At 54.7% G+C, this 24,037-nt stretch overlaps 1 protein-coding gene across 4 annotated transcripts; it reads left to right on the forward strand.

Moving 5' to 3' along the window:
• The first annotated feature begins 1,918 nt into the window (after positions 1–1,918).
• On the forward strand, positions 1,919–22,901 carry FGD2 (FYVE, RhoGEF and PH domain containing 2). Of its 4 annotated transcripts, none has more exons than XM_087438532.1 (16): positions 1,919–2,157; positions 5,413–5,662; positions 7,073–7,153; positions 7,835–7,983; positions 9,452–9,608; positions 9,818–9,956; positions 10,485–10,543; positions 10,790–10,936; positions 11,660–11,752; positions 15,977–16,056; positions 16,153–16,186; positions 16,604–16,696; positions 17,272–17,403; positions 20,460–20,606; positions 21,791–21,937; positions 22,300–22,901. In XM_087438532.1, exons 1-16 carry the CDS (start codon positions 2,090–2,092, stop codon positions 22,513–22,515), a joined length of 1,992 nt encoding a protein of 663 aa, XP_087294658.1. In that variant the 5' UTR covers positions 1,919–2,089; the 3' UTR covers positions 22,516–22,901. The 4 variants fall into 4 exon arrangements, with proteins under 4 accessions (XP_087294658.1, XP_004424252.1, XP_087294656.1 ...); XM_004424195.3 differs by having other exon boundaries at positions 16,156–16,186; XM_087438530.1 differs by lacking the exon at positions 16,153–16,186 and having other exon boundaries at positions 17,205–17,403.
• The last annotated feature ends 1,136 nt before the right edge of the window (positions 22,902–24,037 follow it).

The raw sequence follows: 24,037 nt of genomic DNA on the forward strand, positions 1-24,037 counted from the left end.
TGTTGCTAATCCTCCTCTTTTTCCGGAGGAAGATTGTCCCTGAGCTAACATCCATGCCCATCTTCCTCTCTTTTGTATGTCGAACACTGCCACAGCATGGCTTGACAAGTGGTATGTAGGTCTGTGCCCAGGATCCGAACCCACGAACCTCAAGTTACTGGAGCAGAGTGCGTGAACTTAACCACTACACCACCAGGCAGGCCCATGAGACTTTATCTTTTAGATACGCACTGAAATATTTATGAGTAAAATCATCTGATGTCTGGGATTTGCTTCAAAATGGTATGAGACTGGGGAGTGAACGGGCTGTAGATGGAGCAGAACTGGTCACGAGTTGACAGTTGTTGGATCTGGGTTATGGGTTCACGGGAGTGCATTATATTATTCTGTCTACTTTTGCCAAATTTGCTAATTATGTTCTAATTTCTCCATAATAAAACGTAAAAACAGGGGCCGGCCCCACGGCTTAGCAGTTAAGTGCGTGTGCTCCGCTACTGGAGGCCAGGGGTTCGGATCCCGGGCGCGCACCGACGCACCGCTTGTCCGGCCATGCTGAGGCGGCATCCCACATACAGCACCTAGAAGGACGTGCAACTGTGACATACAACTATCTACTGGGGCTTTGGGGAAAAGAAAGGAGGAGGATTGGCAATAGATGTTAGCTCAGAGCCAGTCTTCGTCAGTAAAAAGAGGAGGATTAGCATGGATGTTGGCTCAGGGCTGATCTTCCTCACATGAATGAATAAATAAATAAATAAATAAATAAATAAAAAGTAAAAACAGAACAAAAAATGAGGAGAATTAGTGACATTTAGGGGCGGGGGGAGGGACCAGGCATCTGGCAGGAGAAATTACTTAGGGGAAGCTCCAACAGAGTGAGGCTGTTGGGCGTGTCAGGCCCCAGTGGGTCACAGGCGCTGGAGCGAGAAGCTGTGCCAGGCGCCTCGGGGACCAAGACGACTAAGGCTCAGTCCCTACCCTCCAGGACAAAGACCAGTGTCAAGGAGGGCCCTGGCTTGGGATGAGCGTAACCAGAAGCCAGTGGGAGAGCCTGTGGGCCTGTGAGGCTTGAATGAGGGAAACAGAGGCAGTGGCCATTTGTTCTGGAAGGGCTGGGAGACCAGGAGGCAGAGGAGGCATCAGGCACAGACAACCCAGCATGCTAGGAGCAGGGAAGCCTAAGCGTGGAGCGGCAAGAACGTGGTCATCCAGGCTCCGAACCAAATCTTTGCCGGAATTGTAGGACACTTACCTTTGCTTTGGAAATCTGACCTCTCTTGTGTTTTTACTGGGTGACTTTGGGTAAGTTAATTAACCTCTCTGGTCCTCAATTTTTTCTTCTGTAAAATGGGACTAGTAACAGGATCCACCTCATAAGGCTGTTGTACGATTAAATGAGAAAATACTCGTAAAGCCCTTTGAAAAACTATGTGTTAGCTATTATTATCGTCAGAGTTTCAGGGAGGAGGCCTCCCTCCCCTGGGACCATGGGGTGGAGACAGCAGCCATTCAAATGAGAACCCCAGTGGGGAGGCGGGAGCACCCCAGTACTCCTCCCTGCCACCTCTTAACAGGTTGGTGATTTGTTTTTAATAAAAGAAGCTGTTTCCTTAAAGCAGTGAGCAGGTCAGAAGCAGAAAAGAAGTTGTTGAGAAAGGACCAAGTAAAATCCACTGGGCCTTGTGAGAAAGTATAGTTGGCCAGAGATGCTCAGGCCAAGAGGCCAGCCAAGGGCCCAGCCCCCAAAACTACCTCTGGGCCCTGTTGACCCCTCAGGGTGGCTTCTGGAACTGGGGGTCTACAGGAGTGAAAGGTCAGCCCCCATGAGGGAGGGGTGGGTCCCAAGCAGGCTCCTCCCTCTATGGGGAGCACTGGGACTTTCCCCTTTAGGGCTGTGGCCCTGAGACCACTTCCTCTTTCCTCACTCTGAAGCCAGGGGCAGGCCTGCTGAGCCCTTGGGAAAGACAGGAGCAGATTCCAGAATGTCTTAGCCCATCTATGACCCCAGGAGGGGGTGGCTGAGTGCACTGGCTGGAGGCCTTCCTCCCTGCTTCAGGGGTAGCTGAGGGCCACCCTGGAGGCCTGCAGGATGGAGGGGGCGAGTGAGGAGAAGCTGGTGTCTGTGTCCAATCTGGTGACTGCATTTGAGAACAGCAGGTAGGGGGCGGCGGGGGTGGGAAGGGTCCCCACGGCAGACCGGTAGCCTCCCTCCAGCTCCTCTGCCCATCCCCAGGCCCTCGGGCAGCACAGGCCCTCCCAGTCTCCAGGCTAAGGAAGAGGGCCAGGGCCAGCTGGGGCCTTACAGTGAGCAGTTCACCCTCTGGGCTCAGTCCTGGACACCTCCTGTCTGGGCAGTGCCCATGTCCCTGGGTCATGGGTTCCTCAGAGCATAAGAGATTGTTGTTGGCACCAGGAGCTGGACCGAGGTGAGAGTGTGTGTGTTGATGTATTGGGGAGAGTCCAGACATGTGTGTAATTATGAGTGAGTGTGGGTCGACCGGACACAGTGTTCAGGCTGCAGAACTCCACCCACTGCCCCTCCAGCAGAACTAATAGCTAATACTTAGCAAATGTTTACTCCTTATGAGCAGAATAACCACATAATTTATCATTCAAACCAGGACATGATTGAAACTGAAAGTAGATGCCATTAAATTTTGGGGGGGGAACAACAGGAAAAACTGAGCCTGTCTCAGACAAACTAGTACGTATGGTCAGCCTTCTATGGGGCTCTGTTCTAAGTGCATTTTGTTGCTTATTTCATTTAACCATCTAACAGCATAACGGGGGTAGGTTCTATTTCTATTCCCATCTTATAGACGAGAAAATGGAGGCACAGACAAGAGGGGAAGGCTTTAAGTTCATGGGCATGGGGCAATGCAGGGGCCTCTGTCTGAAGGGAAAAGGCTGGGCTGGATGTGTGAAGGTTATTGGCGGCCCCAGCAGGGGTGGTGTGTGGGGTGTGTGTGTGTGAGTGTGTGTGTGACATTAATCCACTCCGCAGGCATTTCTTAAGCCCAGGACTGTGTTAGGGACTGTCATAGGTAGGGTTCTCTGAAAATAGACTCTGAGGTAGAGATTTGCTTCAGGAGATTTACTAGGGAGAGTTTTGGGAACACACCTGTGGGGTGAGGGACGCAGCATTGGGCAGAGGGAGAAGTTGAACTGCTGTACACTTGCACTAGAGGCCTCAGCCTGTCCCGGGGGGCTCTGGAGCTGGGATGCCCCTCAGGTTGCTCCAACTGAGGCAAAGAGCTGGATCTTGACACCCCAAATGGACTAGTCACTGGATGTGGGCTTGCCCTTGGGTGAAGCAGCTCTCTTCCAGGGAGAGACTCAGTCAATACCAGTCAGCCACCATACCACCAGCAGCTGGGGGAACAGTGCCTCAGTCATGAAGGGGGTGTGGGCGGCACAGCACAGCATCGCACAGGAACTGTAGTAGACGCAGGAGCCTAAAGGATGATCCCTGCCCTGAGGATTTCTGTCTTTGGATGGATGGAATTACCATGATGCCAGGTCATGAACAGCAGATATCCTGGGAGGGGCCCAGACGCTATGCCAAGGGCACTCAAAGCAGACAAAGCCTCCTGTGGGATTCATGGCAGAGGTGACATAGATGTGGACCCAGAAGGGCAGTTCAACTTCTTGAGCCTGGTGACCTACCCTGCCTCTCCCAGGGTCTTTTGCCAGCAAGTTCTGTTCAGCACCGAGGACAGCTCTAGGCGCCACCTTCCTGGCCCACCACCCACTTGGGCGTGGGGAGACGGCACTACTCCACCCAACAGGCCAGGCATGCCCAGTGGAGACCTTCAGCATGTGTGCTCTGCCTCAGCAACACCCCTGGCAGGAGGAGGCAGTCCTCGAACCAGAACGGAGTCAGAGGAGTCCTTGTCAAGAGGATAAGAGACACCTCTTACTGTGTGAGGGGCCCATGCCAGCTGCCTCGCCTGCGCTTTCTTGTGAGGTCTTCCAGCGCCTTAGCTGATCTGAAACTGAGGGGTGAAGAGGAAACAGAAGCTGGCCTGGGGCACTTGGAGGGAAATGCAGAAGCTGAAACCAAATATAGAAGAGAAAGCCTGAGGCTCAGCTACTTCCATGAGTGGCAGACTTATGGGTTGAGGAACCGGGCATTGGGGCTCCAGAGAGGGCTGGAAGAGCCTGTGAGGAGCCATCGGGGACTGGGTCCCAATCGTCTCTCTGCCAGGAACCAGCTGTGTGACTTGGGGCAGGTCACGTGGACTCTCTGAACCCGTTTCTCCTTGACTCAAATGGAGCCAGCCTTTCTAATCTGAATTCTACCTCTGCCACCGCTAGCTGCAAGTTACTTATCCTCTCTGTACCTCAGTTTCCTTAGCTGCAAAATGGGGGTAATGAAAACCTTTCTCACAGAGTTTTGGAGATTTTGTACCTGTCTGGTCCTCCATTTCCCAGCCTGTCTCTCTCACAAAGGTGCCTACCCTGTGCTGTCATCGCAAGCCTTTCCATGCCAAAGGGAATGGGGCACAGCCCAAATCGTTGGATATACTCATTGAGGGTGGCCTCTGATATCTCAAGAATTTAACTGGCCTGCAGACCCTGTAAGCAGGGTAATAAAGCTGCCCTACATGGGGCTGGCCTGGTGGCATAGTGGTTAAGTTTGCATGCTCCGCTTTGGTGGCCCAGGGTTCGCAGTTTAGGATCCTGGGTGCAGACCTACGCACCACTAATCAAGCCACGCTGTGGCGGCGTCCCACATAAAGTAGAGGAAGATGGGCATGGATGTTGGCTCAGGGCCAATCTTCCTCAGCAAAAAGAGGAGGATTGGCAACAGATGTTCGCTCAGGGCTAATCTTCCTCACCGAAAAAAAAAAAAGAAAATTGTTGCCTACAAAGGCCCATTCCTAGGGGAGCAGAAAAACTGTGCCCGGACTGGTTTTTCCTCTCTAGAGGTGTGGAGGCACAGCTCCCACTGAAAAGCCCCAGCTTTAGCAGCTCTGCCCTCCCTTTAGAGTGTTCCATGGCTCCCACTTTCCCCCCATGTATCAGTTACTAAGCTTTTAGGGCCTTTCCTGCTGCAGAGACTAAAAATAGGGGTGAGGTCCACAGGTGAGGGTGATCTGGCAGGAGCCACTTAAAAACCTCCGTGTGTAGAGGGAGGGATCCTCACTAAATTTTAAACAGGGAAGTATATAATTCCCCAGAGAACTAAACACAGTCATGCTGACTCATTTTGAAGACTGGAGTTCTCTGCAAGAAGACGTTGGGGAGGGAAGTGGATGTTTTACTTAGCAAACTCCTCCCGAGCACCAGGCACTCAGAGGCCACTGCACACCTGTGATTTGCATTAATTGCCCAAAATCCCCGCCAGGGAGATGCTATTCTCCCTACTGTACAGACAGGAAAGACTCAGGTCTGCTGTGTTCTCTCCAGGAGCCCAGGAGCAGCGCGCAGAGCCCACAGACTGGAGGCCGAGTATCAGCACCCTGGGTGCAGGCCTCCCCAGCCTGCAGGGCCAGAGGAGAAGCCCAACGTGGGGGAGACCCTCAACCCGGGGGAGACTGTGGGATCTGGGCCCAGGACGGTCAGCAGGCGGTACCTGAGCTCCCTGAAGAACAAGCTGTCCAGCGGGGCCTGGAGGAAATCTTGCCAGCCCGGGACCAGCCCTGGGCCAGGGACGCAGGTGCCTGAGGCTAGGGTAGAATGGGGATCTGGGGGGCCCCTTCAGTGACCTCCTCCCCACAAATTCTCTCCCAGCCAGAGCCAGCACTCCCCCGGGTGGGGGTCTCGTGTGACCAGAGGTCGGCTGGAAGCTCAATTCTCCCCACTCAACGGCCTTTGATTGTGTGTCTACTGTGTACCCCACTGTGGGCATTATTTCACATAGCCCCCACTGCAGGAGTCTTTTAGGCAAGGAAATCGAAACTCACATTTCCAAGGCCACACAGTTTGGAACAGCCTCCTCTGGGTTTCAGTCTCCTTATCTGTGGAGTTCGAGGGCTCGGCTGCCCGATGCTGTGCACCCTGGAGACAGACCGCCAGGGCTCGCACCCCAGCCCTTCTGCTTCCTAACCGTGTGAGCCTGGGCCGGTCACCTCAACCTCTTTGTGCCTGTTTCCTCCTTTAGAAACTGGGGGTGGTGATCATAGTCATATGTTCTGGTTAGCTTGTTATCTGCACAACAAACCACCCCAAAATGTGGTGGCCAAATACAATTTATTATTGCTCGCAGTTTTCTGGGTTGACTGGAATGCTCTTGGATGGTCTCTCTATTGGTCTCCCTTGGCATTTGTCTTAGTCAGCTTGGGCTGCCATAACAAAATACCCCAGACTGGGTGACTGAAACAACAGAAATAGGTTTTCTCAGAGTTCTGGAGACTGGCGGTCCAAGATCGAGGTGCTGGCAGGGTTGGTTTCTGGGGAGGCCTCTCTTCGCGGCTTGTAGACGGCCGTCTTCTCACTGTGTCATCACATGACCTTTCCTCTGTGCACGTGCTCTGCAGGTCTCTCCCTCTTCTTAGAAGGACACCAGTCCTAGTGAATTAGGACCTCATCCTTATGACCTCAGTTAACTTAATTACCCAGTTAAAGGCCCTCTATCCAAATACAGTTACATTGGAGGTTAGGGCTTCGATATATGGATTTAGGGGGGACACCATTCAGTCCATAAGAGGATCTCTCACGTGGCTGCGGTCAGATGGTGGCCAGGGCTAGAATGCCCAGGATAGCTCAACTCTCAAGCCTGGTGCCTGGGCAGGGACAGCCGGAAGCCTGGGCTCAGCTGGGATGCTGGCATGGCTGGGCCCCTGGCTCCCTCTCCATCAGGGCAGAGAGCTCCAGATGTGGTGGTTCATGGCTCCAAGAGAGCACAAGCAGAAGCTTCCAGGCCTCTTAAGGCTTCGGCCCAGATCTGGCACAGGCTCACGGCACCCCATTCTCTCAGTTAAAGGGATCCCAGCACCAGCCCAGGTGCACTGTGGGAGGGCATGAACACTGGGAGGTGCCTTTCACTGGGGCATCTTTGGAGACTGTGCCCAAGGTTCCCATCAGAAGAGACCTTCCCCTTTTCCTTCTCCCCCTAACGCCCCTGCAGGAGCCTGAGGAGAAGAGGATCGTCCAGGAGCTGCTGGAGACGGAGCAGGCCTATGTGGCACGCCTCCACCTGCTAGACCAGGCCAGTGGCCAGGATGCCCCAACCCGAGCCCCAGCACCGGCTCTTCTCACCAACCCCCCGCCCTCCCTTCCGACTCACAGCACCAGAGAGTTAGGGCCCTGGGATTTGATTGTAGGAAGCCTTAGTCCTTTGACCCTTTTGGCTGGAGTTGGGGCAGAAGACAGGATGTAGCCCATTAGCACCTCTCCCCACTCCTCCCTTGGTGCCTGGGCGGCCTCACGTGTAGCAGAATACACACCAACCAGTCCTCCCAGGCCCCACACAGCATCCTCATCTGTCATCCTCACCATGGTTACCCTTTCACACTTTCTTAAGGAGCCCCAAGGCTAGAGAGTTAAATCATTGACCATCAGCAGAGGGGTCTTGAGCCTGGCAAAGTCCAAGACCTTGACAGACACAAGATGGGCTCATTTCTGACATTCATCAGCTGCCAGCCTTTGGCCAAGTGCCTGAGTCTCTAGGCCTTGGTTTGCCCATCTGTAAAGTGGCCAGCATACCATCTTCCCTGCCTCTCTCTTCCGGGGATTGTTGCGAGGATGATGGGAGATTAAGGAGGGGAAAGCATTCAGTAAGCGAGGGAGGGACCCCCGAAGCCCCCTGGAGCTGTCTTGTCTCTCCCTGGGCTGGTGTGTGGGTGGCTCCGTCTCTGCCACAGGCCTAGTGACCCGGCGGTGGCTGCAGGTGTTCTTCCAGGAGCTGCTGAGAGAGGCCCGCAGCAGCAAGGCCTTCCCGGAGGACGTGGTCAGGCTCATCTTCTCCAACATCTCCTCCATCTACCTGTTCCACGCGCAGTTCTTCCTCCCAGAGCTGCAGCGGCGGCTGGACGACTGGTAAGTTCCACCAGGAGCCCCCGAGGCCCCTGACTGCAGCCCTGGGGCATTGGGTTTGGCCTGCTAGGCCCCTGCCCTTGCTGCGTGGCCATGAGAGTCTCCTCTGCTGGGCTCAGTCTGTCTGCACAGCAAGGGGCTTGGATGACTGAGTCCTGGAGGCTCTGTGTGTGTGTGTGTGTGTGTGTGTGTGTGTGTGTATGTCCTGGGGAAGGGGATGGATCAGGTCCTCACTCGGCTGAGTGACGTAGGAGGCAGTGGAAATAGCCAGCGCTAACTGAAGGCTTCCTACATGCCCGGCCTTGTGCTTTGCGTCTATAAACTCGTTAATCTTCACATCAGCCTGCTGCGTGCTGACGGCAATTGTGGTTATGCAAGAAGCCCTCTTTGTTTTCAGAGATGACCACCAAAGCATTTAGTGGTGAAATTACTTGCTTTATATATTTTGCCAAAAAAAATACCATGGTGTCTGGGATGTCCTTTAAAATTCTTCAGCAAAGAAGGATGTTAGTAATTGTTAAATCCAGTGATGGATATATAGGGATTCATTATTATATTTTTTTTACTTTATGATTGCTTAAAAGTTTTCATAATAGAAGATATTTTTTAAAAAAAGACAACCCTATGAGATTACCTGCCATCATTGTCATTTTTTTCAGCTGGGAAAATTGAGGTACAGAGAGGTTAGGTGACTTGCCCAAGAACACACAGCGAGAGTAAGTGGTGTGGTTGGGAATCAGACTCAGGCAGGCCAGCTCCAGGTTGTGGCTCCTTACCGCTCTGCTCTAACAGTCCCTGGGTTGAATCCCTACCATAGGATGATCCTCGATAAGTTCTTTCCCTCTGAGTCTTGATTTCCTCATCTCTAAGATGGGCCACCGACTGTCCCCCCTGCAGGCTGTGAGAATTAAACGAGATGAGACATGCGACGTGTCTTGGGCCGTGCTTGGCATGTGGCCCTCGTTACTGTTACGTGAACAAGATCAAATGGTTATTGAACACCTGCTGTGGGCCCAACACTGTTCGGGCCTTTGGGGGGGCCCAATCCGTGGAAGAGAACAGCATCTGCCCTCAGGGGACTCACAGTCTAAGGGGGGGGGCACCGCACACCCCATACCTGCTAGCAGAAGTATAGCAGAGGGCCGGCCCCGTGGCTTAGCGGTTAAGTGCGCGCGCTCTGCTGCTGGCGGCCCAGGTTCGGATCCCGGGCGCGCACCAACACACCGCTGCTCCGGCCATGCTGAGGCTGCGTCCCACATACAGCAACTAGAAGGATGTGCAGCTATGACATACAACTATCTACTGGGGCTTTGGGGGAAAAAATAAATAAATAAATAAAAATTAAAAAAAAAAAAGTATAGCAGAAAGGCTGCTTTGGGGGGTTCAGGGGGCCTGGCCTAACCTGACCCTGCCTGGGGTCAAGAGAGGAGGTCCCCAGGCTGAGAGAGATAACTGGGTGCTCCTCCTGCAGGTCGGCCACCCCCCGCATCGGTGATGTGATCCAGAAACTGGCCCCCTTCCTGAAGATGTACAGTGAGTATGTCAAGAACTTTCAGCGAGCCGCTGAGCTGCTGGCCACCTGGACGGACAAGTCTCCACCCTTCCAGGAGGTTATCACCCGCATTCAGGTGAGGGCGGGGTGGGGGCCGGGGCAGAGCCTGCACTGTTGCCCCTGGTGTGTAGGGGCTGTTTCCCCGAGTGATTCTGGGCATGTCCAGGCTCGGCTGCTTCCACAGGCCCCAGCGCCCGCCCACCCTGCCCCCTCCCCTGCCCCTGGGGCAGCCTGACCCACCCTCCCACTCTCACCCCCGCTATCCCTCCCGCATCCCTCCTCAAGAGCAGCGAGGCTTCGGGCAGCCTGACCCTGCAGCACCACATGCTGGAGCCTGTCCAGAGAATTCCACGCTACGAGCTGCTGCTCAAGGAGTACGTCCAGAAGCTGCCAGCGGAGGCCGCAGACCGGGCTGATGCCCAGAGTAAGGACACCCCAGGGGGCCCAGGGGCCCGGGGAGGCCTGAGCCACTCCCACATATTTATTGTGCACCTGCTAAAATGGTTCTGATGACCATTAGCCATCAGCATTGATCCTTGGCACTTCATAGACATTATCTATACCATTAGCCATTTTTTTACAGATGAGGACGCTAAGGCCCAGAGAGGTTGCGTGCCTTGCTCAACTAGAAGGGAGCAGGGCTGGGATTTGGAGCCATGCCTGCATGACACCCAAGCCCGTGCTCTTTCCACTGCGCCCTCTGTCCTGGCTGGGTTCAGGGAGCAGCGAGGGTCCCAGAGGCTGAACTCCTAAGCCCTGTCTTTCAGTGGCTTCCAGTCTCTCCACCCTGGGTGGGAAGTGGGCCCCATCATCCGGACACCCCATGTGCCAGGCTGCTCCTGGGGGCACTCACAGCGGGCCCTGAGGCCACTTTGTTAAGCCTCAAAGACCTCCTGCCCCAACCACTGGTCCCAGATTTTCAGGGGGTAACTCTGGCCCTGCCCCCCTTCAGAAGCCCTCGACATGATCTTCTCGGCCGCGCAGCACTCCAACGCAGCCATCACTGAGATGGTGAGCAGCCCAGCCCTCGGGGTGGAGGCAGTGGGCATCCTCAGGGACCCGGTCCCTCATCCCTACAGCTCTCAGCTTCCCCCAGCCTACCCGGGTCTCTATACCCACTCCTCCCCTGATCCTGCCCCGTGACGCCTGACCCTGCTGCTGCCCTCCCTCACACCTGCCCCTGTCCACACAAGGCAAACCCTCCAGAACCAGGGGGGCTCTGCCCGGCCCTGGCTGAGGGCGCACCCCTGTCCCCAGGAGCGGCTGCAGGAGCTGTGGGAGGTGTACCAGCGCCTGGGCCTCGAGGATGACATAGTAGACCCCTCCAACACTCTGCTCCGTGAGGGCCCCGTTTTCAAGATCTCCTTCCGCCGCAGCGACCCCATGGAGCGCTACCTTTTCTTGGTAGGGGGACGCTGGGGGGCCCACCCCACGCTGGGGAGGGCAGTCCATGGGCCACTCTGCTCTGGGTCCTGCCTGATGACGTCTACCTAGCACTGCAGGAGGAACAGGGAAGACCCTGCTTCTCTGCCCTTCTCTGCTTTGGCACCCGTGTGACTGGACAAGTCACGTGCTGCCTCCAGGCCTCACGGATTTCCATCTGAAAGGCTTCCCAGACATTCCCTAGGAAGCAACAGCCTTAGAATCTGAAGCCAGTCTGTTTGGCTCCAAAACCTGTGGTATTAACCTGTGCTCTAGGGAGTGCACAGCAGGAGGGAATTAAGTTAGCTACGAGGAAGAACTGCCAGGGTTTGCCCTGAAGAAGCCAGGGGGTCTCCTGGAGATCTGGAAACTGGTCCTGGGCGTCTGGAGGTCTGGGGGAGGGAGCTAGAACCTCTCCTAAGCCCCTGCTGCCCTGAGCCCCTGTGAGACAGGCCTCATAGATTTCTGAGGTCTACTGTGGACCCTTGACGCCCACAGGTAGGGTGACCCTTCAGTGACCATCTACTTGGATTGGGGGCACAACAACCCCTTCCTCATCACACTTGTAACGTCCTGTGAGCTGGCCCAGAGTGTGGTGGAAGGGGAGGGAGAGCCGGCGGTGCCCAGCCCACCTCGGGGAAGCCCCGCTTCACCATCCTTCCCGCCCCCCCACTGCGCACACACTCATCGTTGTGTCTCCCGCAGTTCAACAACATGCTGCTCTACTGTGTGCCCAGGGTCATCCAGGTGGGCGCCCACTTCCAGGTGAGGACCCGCATCGACGTGGCCGGGATGAAGGTGAGTGGCACCCCATCCCCCATGCCTGAGCTGACTGAGGGCTTCTAGGAATACAGCGCCGACCCCGGGGGCATCCAGCTTTCCGTCTGGAGGTGGCCAGAATGTCCCAGAGGCCAGGGCGTGTGCAGGCTTGTACCTCTGGGAGCCTCGGTGAGTGAGACTGAGAAAGACAGGTGTATGGAGAGCTACAGACAGACAGAAAAATGGAGACAGGAAGCCCTGTTTTAGGACTAGCAGAGACCCAGGCATAAAAAAAGAGAGGCAGAGATTAACAGATAGAAAAACCAAGAAACAGAGATCAAAACAGAATCGTAAAGAAAATAAGAGAGATGGGGCTGAGAGCATCAGACGCTTAGGGTGTGTGCCCAGGGCTCGGGGACCCAGTGTGTGCGGGCCCTGGCGTCTGCCAGTCCCAGGCAACACGTTCTCCCAGGGCGTGTCCGCTGCTCTGGCGGCCGCATAGCTCCCTCTCCCGGATGGCACGGGCCTGGCAGGTGCAGAGCTGTCTACCCGTCTGTGTCGGTGCAGGAACCATTTTCTGAGTCTGAGGTTTGGAGGCAGCTCTGGAATTTGACCACGATGATGGTTCCCACTGGCCTATGACCCCTTGGCCTCCTCCTCCCTGGATGTCAGGGAGGCCTAGTTCTCAGCAGCTGATTCTCCCCAAGGTCTGAGTTGGTCCTAGTGTTGTGCCATCCTGCACAGGGCCAGCCTGGGAAGAAGGAAGCACACACACCCAGGGTCTCCATGTACATCTGTGCAGGTTATGCACCACACGAGCACACCTCATCTAAGATGAGCACACTTCATCCACAGCAGACATCACAGCTTGTATATTTACAATTCTTATTGTCCGGCAGATGGCAGTCAAGCATCCTGTCCCAACAAAATCCGAATGTTATGCCTGTTTGCCAACAGATGTCAGTCAAGTGTTTCAGGAAAGGGGCATCTTTTTCTAATTAGCACAAAGGCACTGTATGGGCTAGCGGGGGCCTGAACCGGTCCTGACCGGGGCAGTGGTTGAGACTGGGCACGGCAGAGCTCGGGGAACTATCCTCTGGAAACCCTCATCCTGCCCCTATGCACAGGTGGTCCTGGGCCCTCAGGTCAGGAGCTCCCCTCAGCTCCCCTTTTCCTATTAAAAGCATCATATTTCTTCCTACCTCTGGACTCCAAACCTTAGATTTCTCCCTTCTTTTCCCTCCCCCGTCTCCCTCACCCGATTAGTCATGGAGTCTCGCCAGATTTCCTGATATTGTCCCCCAGGTAGCAACCCCTTCTCTCTCCCCAGGCAGGACTGGACCATTTAGGGTGTGACTTCCTAGCTGGCCTTTGGGCCACCAGTTTGTCCCATTTTGCCCAGATCCAGCCCTTCATCCCTTACACACAGCTCTGCAGTGGCTCTCCCAAACCCTTCTTTCCACATGAGCTTCTCCATTGACAAACCCGCAGAGCCTTCCCACTGCCCAGGGTACTGAGTCCAAGTCACAGCAGGCTCTTTCTAGAGGGAGCAGACTGGTCTGTGGGCCAACATGAGGGGAGGTGTGCCTGTAGTCAGTGCTCTCTGGGAGGTGGTGGGTCGCCCTGAAAGTGTGCAAAGGCCTGGTGACCACGTGGCGGGGAGACAGCAGAGGGCCTCAAGTGTCAGGTGGGTTCAATGATGACAGTGTTCCCCCACACTAAGGCTCTTGGGCTCTAGTCTCTGTTTTGGCTCTCTTTTGTGACTCTCTCTCCACACCGCCTAAGAGAGGTCTATGCTTACAGGACTCTGGGGCTGGGGTGGAAGTAGATTTTCTTCCATCTTTTCCTTGGGAGGCCAAAAATATGAGTTTGAATCCTCATTCTGCCCTTTAGATGCTGTGTGACCTCAGGCAGGTCTCTTGCCCTCTCTGAGTCTCCATTTCCTTATCACCTAAAGGAGGGTGATGTCTGCCTCCCAAGATTGCTGTGAAGATTTTCTTTTTTTTTTTTTTAATGTTTATTTATTAATTTTTTCCCCCAAAGCCCCAGTAGATAGTTGTATGTCATAGCTGCACATCCTTCTAGTTGCTGTATGTGGGACGCGGCCTCAGCATGGCCGGACAAGCGGTGCGTCCATGCACGCCCGGATCTGAACCCGGGCCGCCAGCAGCAGAGCGCGCACACTTAACCGCTAAGCCACGGGGCCGGCCCAGTGAAGATTTTCTTTAACTTCTTTTCCTTCTTTTTTTTTTGTGAGGAAGATTAGCCCTGAGCTAACATCCGATGCCAATCCTCCTCTTTTTTTGCTGAGAAAGATTGGCCCTGGGCTAACATCCGTGCCCATCTTCCTCTGCTTTATATGGGATGCCACCACAGCATGGCTCGACAAGCGGTGTGTTGGTGCGCACCCGGGATCCAAACCTGCGAACCCCGGGCTGCTGAAGCGGACGGAGCGTGCGCACTTAACCACTGCGCCACTGGGCCGGCGCCTTTCTTTAACTTTTTATTATGGACATTTTTAAGCCAAGAAAATGATACAATGAACTCCCATATATCATCACCTGACTTCCACAATTATCAGCTCAAAGCCAGTCCTGTTTCATCAGCATCGCCCCTCTTATTTCCCTTTTCCACTGAATTATTTAAGAGCAAATCCCAGACACATCATCATTTCTTTTTTTTTTTTTTGGTGAGGAAGATCAGCCCTGAGCTAACATCCATGCTAATCCTCCTCTTTTTGCTGAGGAAGATCGGCTCTGAGCTAACATCTATTGCCTATCCTCTTCCTTTTTTTTTTTTTCCCCCCAAAGTCCCAGTAGATAGTTGTATGTCATAGCTGCACATCCTTCTAGTTGCTGTATGTGGGATGCGGCCTCAGCATGGCCGGAGAAGCGGTGCGTCAGTGCGCGCCTGGGATCCGACCCGGGGCGCCAGTAGCGGAGCGCGCGCACTCAACCGCTAAGCCATGGGGCCGGCCCACACATCATCATTTCATGTAAAAATACCTCAGTCTATCTTTGTAACAGATAAGAACTCTTTTTTTTTTTGCCCTAAAAGATAACAGTACCATTATCACACCTAACAAATTAATGATTATTTAATAACATTAAGATCATTTGGTTCTCCCTGACTGTCTCATAAATGTCTTCTCACAGCTAATCTGTTCAAATCATTTGTGATGTGTTTTTTACATCTCTTTTAATCCATTACACTCCCCCTATCCCTGCTTTTTTCCTCATTTATTGATTGAAGAGATCAGGTCGTTTTTCTGGTTTCTTATAGTCTGGATTTTGCTGGGCGCTCCCCTGTGGTGTCATTTAACATGTCCCATAGTCCCCTGTATTTCTTGTAACTGGTTGGTAATCTGGAGGCCTGACCAGTTTCAGCCATGCAAAGAGACTGCAGCTGGGGGAGGCCCTGCCCTCGGGAGCCACAGGACGGCTGTGAGGTGTTAGGATTGATCAGTGGGTTCAGGAGTCGTGCTGATGAAATGACAACACGCACGGAGACCCTGAGCTCCAAGGCGGGCACACAGGAAGCTCTCTCTGACTGGCAGCTTTCACAGTGGGCTCAGGACCCGTGGCGTTCTGCACAAGGGGACAGCACAAGACAAGAAATGCAGGATCTCTCTGGCCTGTGCATCCGGCCATCAATTCCTTCATTCACCGTGTGGGATAGAAGGTCTTATTCTAGGCCCTAGATCTGCTCTTGAAAAAGCCGTGGCCCCGGGCCGGCTCTGTGGCTTGGCGGTTAAGTGCGCGCGCTCTGATGCTGGCGACCCGGGTTCGGATCCCGGGAGTGCCCCGAGGCACCACTTCTCCCTCCAACACGAGGCCGGGTCCCACGTACAGCAACTAGAAGGATGTGAACCTATGACATACAACTGTCTACTGGGGCTTTGGGGGGAAAAAACTGAATAAATAAAATCTTTAAAAAAAAAAAAAAAGCTGTGGCCCCAACCCAATTTATGATCCAATTTCCATTTTTGGTGAAGCCTTTGTCAGCAACTGTCACCCCTACCTCACCCTGGGCCAACTTAGCAGCTGCTAAAATTCCAGGAGCGTTCCTGTTTGCTTAGAGTGAAGCCCAGCATCAGGTGCATTTGCTTGGCTCCGTGGGATTAGGGAGGCGGTGAACGAGCTCCCTACCCCTGTTCTGCACATCTGAATTGTCCCTTGGGCACCCTCCCCCTCCCTCCACCCCACAGTGCCTGGGGGACGGGGTGCGACAAGTCTGAACGCGCTCCCTCCTATTTCCGAGCAGGTGCGGGAGCTGACTGATGCCGAGTTTCCCCACTCCTTCCTGGTGTCTGGGAAGCAGCGCACCCTGGAGCTGCAAGCCCGGTAGGCAGGCGTGCTGGGGTCCTGGGGGCCGGGCGAGGCAGGGAAACCGGGCAAACCGGGAGGGGCTGCTCTCAACACCTGCGTTCACTTTCCAAGCAGGTCCCAGGAGGAAATGATTTCCTGGATGCAGGTATCAGAACACTCCCGGGACCCTAGGATCATGACCCTAGCCTACCCAGGCCAACCGGGAGGGAGGGGTGCGTGGGCGCGAGTGTGTGCCTGTGTACACACATGTGTGTGCCCCTCTGCTCCCTGCTCTTCTTCAGGAGTTGCTCTGTGGTAGTTTGGAGTCAGAGCTGGGTTCAAATCTTGTGGCTTCTTACTGCCTAGCTGGATGGCCTGGGGCAAGCTACCTAACATCACTGAGCCTTAGTTTTCACATCTGTAATCTGGGGTAATAGTTGCTCCTCCCTTGAGTCAGCCACTGTGTGCTTCGACACAGTGCCTGGCACCCAGTAGGCCTTCAGCAATGTTTGTTGAACATGTGGATGGATGGACAGATGAGCAAGCCCTTCCCGCCACCCCTCTACCATTCCCTTCCCCCCAGGCCTGCCAAGCAGCCATTGACCAAATCGAGAAGCGGAATGAAACCTTCAAGGCTGCCGTCCAGAGCCCTGAGGGAGACACCCAGGAGAGGGAGGTAAAGGAAGCCTTCGCGACCCTGCCTGGAGCCACCAGCCTCACTTGGGCTTGCTCCCTCTTTGCTCTACCCAGGCCAGCGGGGAGGGCAGGCGAGTGTCACCCACCAGCAGTGGTTAGAAGGGGCCGAGGAAGCCCACTGACCACAGCATCACCCTGCTCAGAGACTCAGAGCCAAAGGTTCCCCATTAGCAAAAAATTCCTTTGGGAGCCTCTACATGCAACTGTCCCTAGGGAGGATGTCACAGCTCTATAGCTCTGGCTGGGGGTGGAGCAGTGCAGGTTTGGGTTTGAAAGTAGGGAGAGTGCCTGTGACTTGATTTTAAATCTGAGCTCTGAACTCTGACTTGCTGTGTGTCTTTGCTGAGTCACTTGACCTCTCCGGGCCTCAGGTTCCTCAACAGTAAAGTAAGAATGATAGTAACTGACCTACCATACAGTCTTCATCTGTTCGGTCAGCTTCCTGTGGAAACCACTGGAAAGCACATCACACGTAATCCCCGCCACAGCAGGGGCCCCAGGGCCTCAGGGAGTGGGCAGAAGAGGTCACTACGTGCCCGCCCTGCTGCCCAACAGCTGCAGTCCGAGGAGCTGGGCCTCCGGGCGCCCCAGTGGATCCGGGACAAGATGGTGACCATGTGCATGCGCTGCCAGGAGCCCTTCAACGCCCTGACACGCCGCCGCCACCACTGCCGGGCCTGTGGCTACGTGAGTAGTCCCGCCAGCACCCCTGCCTGCACTGGCCCACCTTGGCCTCAGCCCTCCCCTCCCTGCCACCTCTGCCGGTGTCAACCAGTGCAACCCAGCCTCCTTGTGTGCTCACTCCGTGCCAGACGTGAGTCACCTCGTCTGGACCCCACAGTGCCCACCTGGAAGCACGGCTTCTGTTATCCCCGTTCTACAGATGGGGAAATGAGGCTGGGAGAGGTAAACAGCTTGCTCAAGACACTCCCCAAAGCTGAGCCCTGTGATTTGCCTGCTTTCTTACCAACACTTCCCAAGGTCCCCAGAGTCACCACCAGGAAATGGTCTCCAGTTCCAGGGTGGGGGCATCCAAAACCCTTAGCCCCGCTCAGGCCTGGCACCCACCACCTCATCAGCCCCACGCCTGTTACACTCCCACCCCCATCGTCCTCGCTTCATGACCGACCTCGGCTCCCTGTCATCTCCTCTTCTGCGCAAGTCCTCAGCACTCCAGCAGCTGCTCAGTTCTGTTGCTAACTCTGCCCGCCGGGCTTGGGCCTCAGTTTCCTCATCTGTCCAATGGGGATTATAATACCTACTTCCAGGGTGGTAGCGAGGATTCAACAAAAGAAGGTTCCCTCCCTTCCCTCTCCTTCTCCTCCTTTCTTTCCCCCTCCTCAATAGCTCAGGCAGGGCTCACTCGGAGGAGCCTGAGCCAGCAGCTGATGGAGGAAGGAAACGTGTCCACCCCACTTCCTCTTATCAGCCGGTTATCAGAGGCAGATCTAGCTTTGCTTTTTAAGCACCTGGTGTACTTGAGCTGTGCTCTGTTGACATCACAACCCCCTCCGTTTACTCTGCAAACAGCGAAGCCCTTAAAGACCTCAGTCCTTAATGACCTCCAGGGAACAGGAGGAAACCAGCTGGGCAGGTTGGGGCCAGTCAGGGAGGTGTCCCCAAAATGTATTACACAGCAATCAAGACACAAAGTAAATTTCTAGGACCGGGACACACCTATGTTCAGATGTAACTGACGAGTTATATCCCAGAGCCAAATAGAAAGAATCTGGGGATTAGCTACTGTTCTTGGTGATTCACATCTGTAAATACCAGTTGAGTTGATTCACACTTTCGACTTTGTAAGTAGTTCCTAAAAAATTATTAAAAATAGTTAAGAAGTACAAAAAGGCACAAAGAACAATATAACAACACCCGTGTACCTGCCTTCCAGGTATATGGAAGAAAGAAAATATTCTGACAACTAAATGAAATGTATGATCCTTAATGGAGGGAAAAAAACTAGCTGCAGAGGTCTTATTGGGACCACTGGGGGAAATTTGCTTATGAGGCATATATAGATAATAATATCGTATCGCTGTTAAATTTCCCAAGTGTGGTCATGACATTGTGGATAGGCAGGAGAAAGCCCTTGCTCTTAGGAGTTACAAGCTACATATTTACGGGTGAGGTGTCATGATGACTGTAATTTACACTCAAATGGTCCAGAGAAAATAAAATACATATATATATAGAGAGAGAAAGCAAATATGGCAAAAATGTTAACAGTTGGTGAATTGGGTGAGGGGTTATCATTGTATTATTCTTTCAACTTGTCTGCAGGTTTTAAATTTTTCAAAATAAAAACTTGGTGGAGGAGAGTATAAATACACATTGATAATATTTAAACATTTTAAATCTCAATAAAAAATAAAATAAAATGCTCTGTAGGTAGTTGAAGCCCCCTGTGTGAGGTACCTTTGCCCAATCTAGGACTTTCTCATGCCCGCACATACCTTTGTACACTGTGAGTCATCCTTTCGGTGGTTTGGGTGCCCAGTTTCTGTCTCCGTGCCTGCCAGACGGGAATCCTGGTGAGGGTGGGGCAGGCCCGGGCCTCCTCCTGCGAGTCCTTCCCAGGCCGTGTGCTGTGCTGGGCACACAGATGAGCTCCCTGGGAAATAACCCTCCTCCCTCATCTCTATTTCTTGGCCCCCGTTTCCAAGCCCACATCCCCAACTCACTGTGACAGCCTAGCCTTCCTGGAGTCACATCCTGCAGCACCCCTCTTTCTCTCTGAGTCTCATCATGCCTCTTTCATCCCGGCTCCCTGGCATGATCCATGTCGGCCTTCTTGGGGCCTTCTCCGTGGTGGGCTAGGGGTGGGCCCCACTCCACCAGAGCCCACATAGCAGGTCTTCCTGGCAAAAACAACCAACCTATCATGTTAGTGTTAGAGCACGCTTGACTCTGTGATTGAGTGGGATGCAAAATTTGCATGAATATTAAAGCTGAACTGCGGAATTTTAAAGACATGTCTTGTTTGTGGAGGACCGGTTGCTGCCAGTCAGCTGGGCGACCCTCTCTGGGCTGCCCTGCCCTCAATGGCAGGTGAGGATAAAGCCCCAGCGCTGTTCACCTGTTGGGGTGGCTGGTGAGATGGCAGAGGGGAGAGAGAGAGAGCACTTGGAGAAGTGAATCAGATGCAAGGGGCATGTGCAGGGCAAGCCCCTGGGATTAACAGCTGCCTGCGGGGGCCAGCCCTATGGCGTAGCAGTTAAGTGTGCGCGGCAGCCCAGGGTTCAGATCTCGGGCACACACCGACACACCACTTGTCAAGCCATGCTGTGGCAGCATCCCATATAAAGTGGAGGAAGATGGGCATGGATGTTAGCCCAGGGCCAGTCTTCCTCAGCCAAAAAAAAAAAAAAAAGAGGAGGATTGGCATGGATGTTAGCTCAGGGCTGATCTTTCTCACAAAAAAGTAAAGCTAAAAAAACCAGCTGCCTTCACGAAAGGGGACTCTGAAGGGCAGGAATTTGAGACCTGCAGTGGGGGCCAGGTCTCAGGTCCCCACTGGGGAGCCCAGAGCCTGAGGTCTCCCCCTGCACCGCAGCCTCCAGGCAGCTGGGCCTCTGCCAGCACGGGGACACCCCTCTCTGCCTCCATTCCTCTCCTGAATCTTGCTGCTTCTTCCTCCTGTCCCTGGTTGCTCTCACGCCGCCCCCCCGCCGGCCAAGGTACAAACACGGCATCCCCTGCCTCACCTCAGGCCCCAACCCCTCCCGCCTGTCCTCCCCCAGGTGGTCTGTGCCAGGTGCTCCGACTACAGGGCCGAGCTCAAATACGACGACAACAGGCCCAACCGAGTCTGCTTGGACTGCTACACGTTCCTCACGGGAAACGTGCTCCCTGAGGACAAGGAGGACAAGAGACGGGGCATCCTGGAGGTGAGGGCCCCTTCCCCCACTGAGCAAATGCGTGCGGGGTGACACGCTGGCACTGTCCTAGGTGCTGAGGAATAAGCCAGCTGGGGTCACGCTCCCTGTCCTCCGCTCTCTGCCCACAGACATCCCTCCCCCCGACCCCTGTCCCCCAAACAGAGCTGGGCCTGTCACCAAATGGAAGCAACTTTTGGCTCCAGGCTGTCATCCAGCTCTTCCGCCTCTCCCCTGTGTCCGCATCCCACAATCACACAGCCTCTCTGGACAGTTCCTGTTCACGTCCCCATGCCCTGCCCCAACAGCCCCAGGAGGTGAAGAGAGCTGTGCTGCTGATTCCGTTTTACAGATGGGGAAACTGAGGCTCCAGGTCAGGGTCCCACTGCTGGACAGAGGCAGGCTGGAGACTTCATTCTAACTGGAAGGGGCTTCAGGGACCTATCCCATGGAGACCCAGGCCCAGAGAAGTGACTTGCCCAAGGTCACACAGCGAGTTAGGAGCCAGCTCTCTGATCTCTGCCACAGACATTCCCTCTGCAGCCCCTGGGGCCTGGCTGAGCCACTCCCCACCCCAGAGGTGCACCCGGGCTGCTCCCTCCCTGCCGATCAGCACCCATGGGGCACTGGCTGTGTTCAGCTTCATGCTGTAAATACAATGTGACCCGGCCCTGACACTGGTTACCACTGCCCCTCCCTCACTAAAGGCTGGGTCGACATCCCACCGTCCCGGGGAGGTGGGAGAAGACCCCAGTCTATTCCAGCTGAACACAGCTCCCAGGTTTCAAACTGGTTCCTTTCCATCAACATCTGCCCACTTTCCAATCCCCCCGTTCTTCTAGGTCCAGCCCCTGCTCACACTCTCCCTGACCACTAGGCCACACAGCCTGCTCCTGGAGAGAGGGGATGGTCAGCCCCTTCTCAGGCCCCAACTCTGTCCCCTGGGGCAACACAAGTGATAAGCACCCCCAGCACCTGCCCCAAGTTCAGGCTGGCTGGGGTTTGACAGCAGCTCTGCCACTGGCCAGCTGTGTGACCACAAGCCCATCATGGGACCTCTCTGAGCCTCAGGGACAAATAACTCCTCCTTGCAGGATGGCTGCAAGGATTAGAAAGAGTGATTGTCAGGCCCTCAGACCAATGTCTGTCCCCTAGCAGGTGCCCTGTTCCCTGACATTCCCTCTCTCTGATTTTAGAAAGGGTCCATGGCGTGGTCCGAGCAGAGCCTAATGTGCAGCTTCCTGCAGCTTGTCGGGGACAAGTGGGGCAAGAGTGGCCCCCGGGGCTGGTGTGTGATCCCCCGGGACGACCCCCTGGTGCTCTATGTCTATGCTGCCCCTCAGGTAACGCCGCCACCTGCCCCCCAGGCTTTGGCCTTCTCGTGGTATGTGTCTGTTGGGGAGGGCGGGTGAGTATTGTGGGCCCATATATGGTATGAGGAAGCTGAAGCCCAACGAGGACATGGCTCCCTCGAGTCACAGGGTTAGCTGCTTTCAGAGCTGGGCCCGGACTCCAGGTCACCACTGCGTTGCCCTCAGGGGGCGGCCAGTTCTCCTCTTCCTTGGTGCCCTCTGGCCAGCCCACCCTGCTTCGTGGGTGTTTGGGGTGTCAGAGGCAGGTGTGTGGCTGGTACCTTCAAAACAGCTGTCTGAGGTGGGGGGGCTAGGGGAGAGCAGCGGCCCACAGCTCTCTCCTCCCCTCCCAGGACATGCGGGCTCACACCTCCATCCCCCTGCTGGGCTACCAGGTGAGCTCTGGGCCCCAGGCGGACCCCCGGGTCTTCCAGCTGCAACAGTCGGGCCAGCTCTACACCTTCAAGGCTGAGACCGAGGAGCTGAGGAGCCGCTGGATGAAGGCCATGGAGCGGGCGGCCAGCGGCTGGAGCCCCAGGGGGCCCAACGACGGGGACCTGTCTGACTGAGCCACAGCCGGCCACTCTCCCCCTCAGAGCCTGACTCCTGCCACAGCTGCCCCTGTGGCCTCTGTGACCCACCACCCCAAGCCGAGCTTTCAAATAATCCATTTCCAGCCATCTGCGCCCAGGCCGTGTGTCCTGACTGGGGACTCAGAAAACGTGGGTCCATTCCTTTGGGAAAGGGGTGACCCAGCGTCCTGGTTTGCCTAGAGCTGAAGGGGTTCCTCGGACCTGGGACTTCAGTGCTAAACCAGGCAAGTCCCAGGTAACCCAGGGCTGTTGGTTGCCCCAGTGTGGTTCTCAGCCTGGATTATGCATTAGTATCACCTGGAGAGATTAAAAAATCCTGATGAAAAAATAAATATAAAAATAAACTAAAATTTTAAAAAATACCAATGCCTGTATCCATCTCCAAATATTCCTGCCTTAACTGGTCTGGGATGGAGGAGGCCCGGGTGTATTCAACATTACACACATGGGTCTAATGTGCAGCCCGGGCTACCTGGGATGAAGAAGAAGGCAAGCAAACTACCACTGGTTGAGCACCTGTCAAGTGCAGGCATGAGAGTAATAATAACAATAAATAATAAACATCTACAGGGCCAGGCACTGTGCTAGGTGTTTTACATGGATGATCTCATTTTACCCGCAGGAGTTAATAATCCTCATTTTCCAGATGAGGACACTAAGTCTCAGAGAGGTTTAGTCATTGGCTCGAGGTCACACAGCTGGTGGATACCAGAGTCAGGTTTTAACTCAGGTCAGATCTCCTTCCATCAAGCAGCAGAGCAATAGGGCAAGCAGAGAGGGGAGGCACGTGGAAGAGGAAAGGAGGGAAAGAGGGAAGAAAGGAGGGAAAAGGAGGGAGGAGGAGGCAGGGCAGGAGCAACTGCCCTCTGGAGGACCACCTCTGTTTGGCCCCTGGCTGGTGGGTGAGGCTGCTTGTTCATAAGGGACCACCAGGGGGTAGCAGTGGCGAGCAGGCCACATCCAGTGGCCCCAGCCTGGGCCCTGACACCCTAAGCTTCTGTGGTATATGAATTTTTGTTTCAGTATCGTGTATTACTTCTATCATCACAAGAATAAGAGTGCCTTTCCCACGTTAAGGGGACAATAACAGAAGGAACAAGGGGAGATTCACCTGCCCTCCCCTCCTTCCCTGAGGGCCTGACCTGCCACCACATGGGGTCACTAAGGCATCAGTGCCAGAGCCCAGAGGCTGTGTGCCCCAGCGGCCACTGACACTACCTGGAAAAACCCAGTGGGAATGTGGTCGCTTATTCCACGAACGAGTGTGGTGGAGACGTGGAAACGTGTAGTAACCAGGGGGTGGAGCAGAACCTGGACCTGGCAGAACTCAGGGGCCCACCGGAAAGCCACGGACACTGAGAGGGTGCTGTCCTCCAGGCTCTTCTGGGAGCTCACAGGCGCCCATGTGGCCTGAGGGAGCTCCTGGCCTTCCCTGGCAGTGCCTCACCTTGGATTCGCTCCCCTGGTGACAGGCTGCATCAGGCGGTGAAGACTGTCA

The sequence above is a fragment of the Ceratotherium simum genome, chromosome 13 (assembly GCF_057802395.1).
Source record: "Ceratotherium simum simum isolate JZ-2026a chromosome 13, ASM5780239v1, whole genome shotgun sequence".
Taxonomy (NCBI): Eukaryota; Metazoa; Chordata; class Mammalia; order Perissodactyla; family Rhinocerotidae; genus Ceratotherium; species Ceratotherium simum.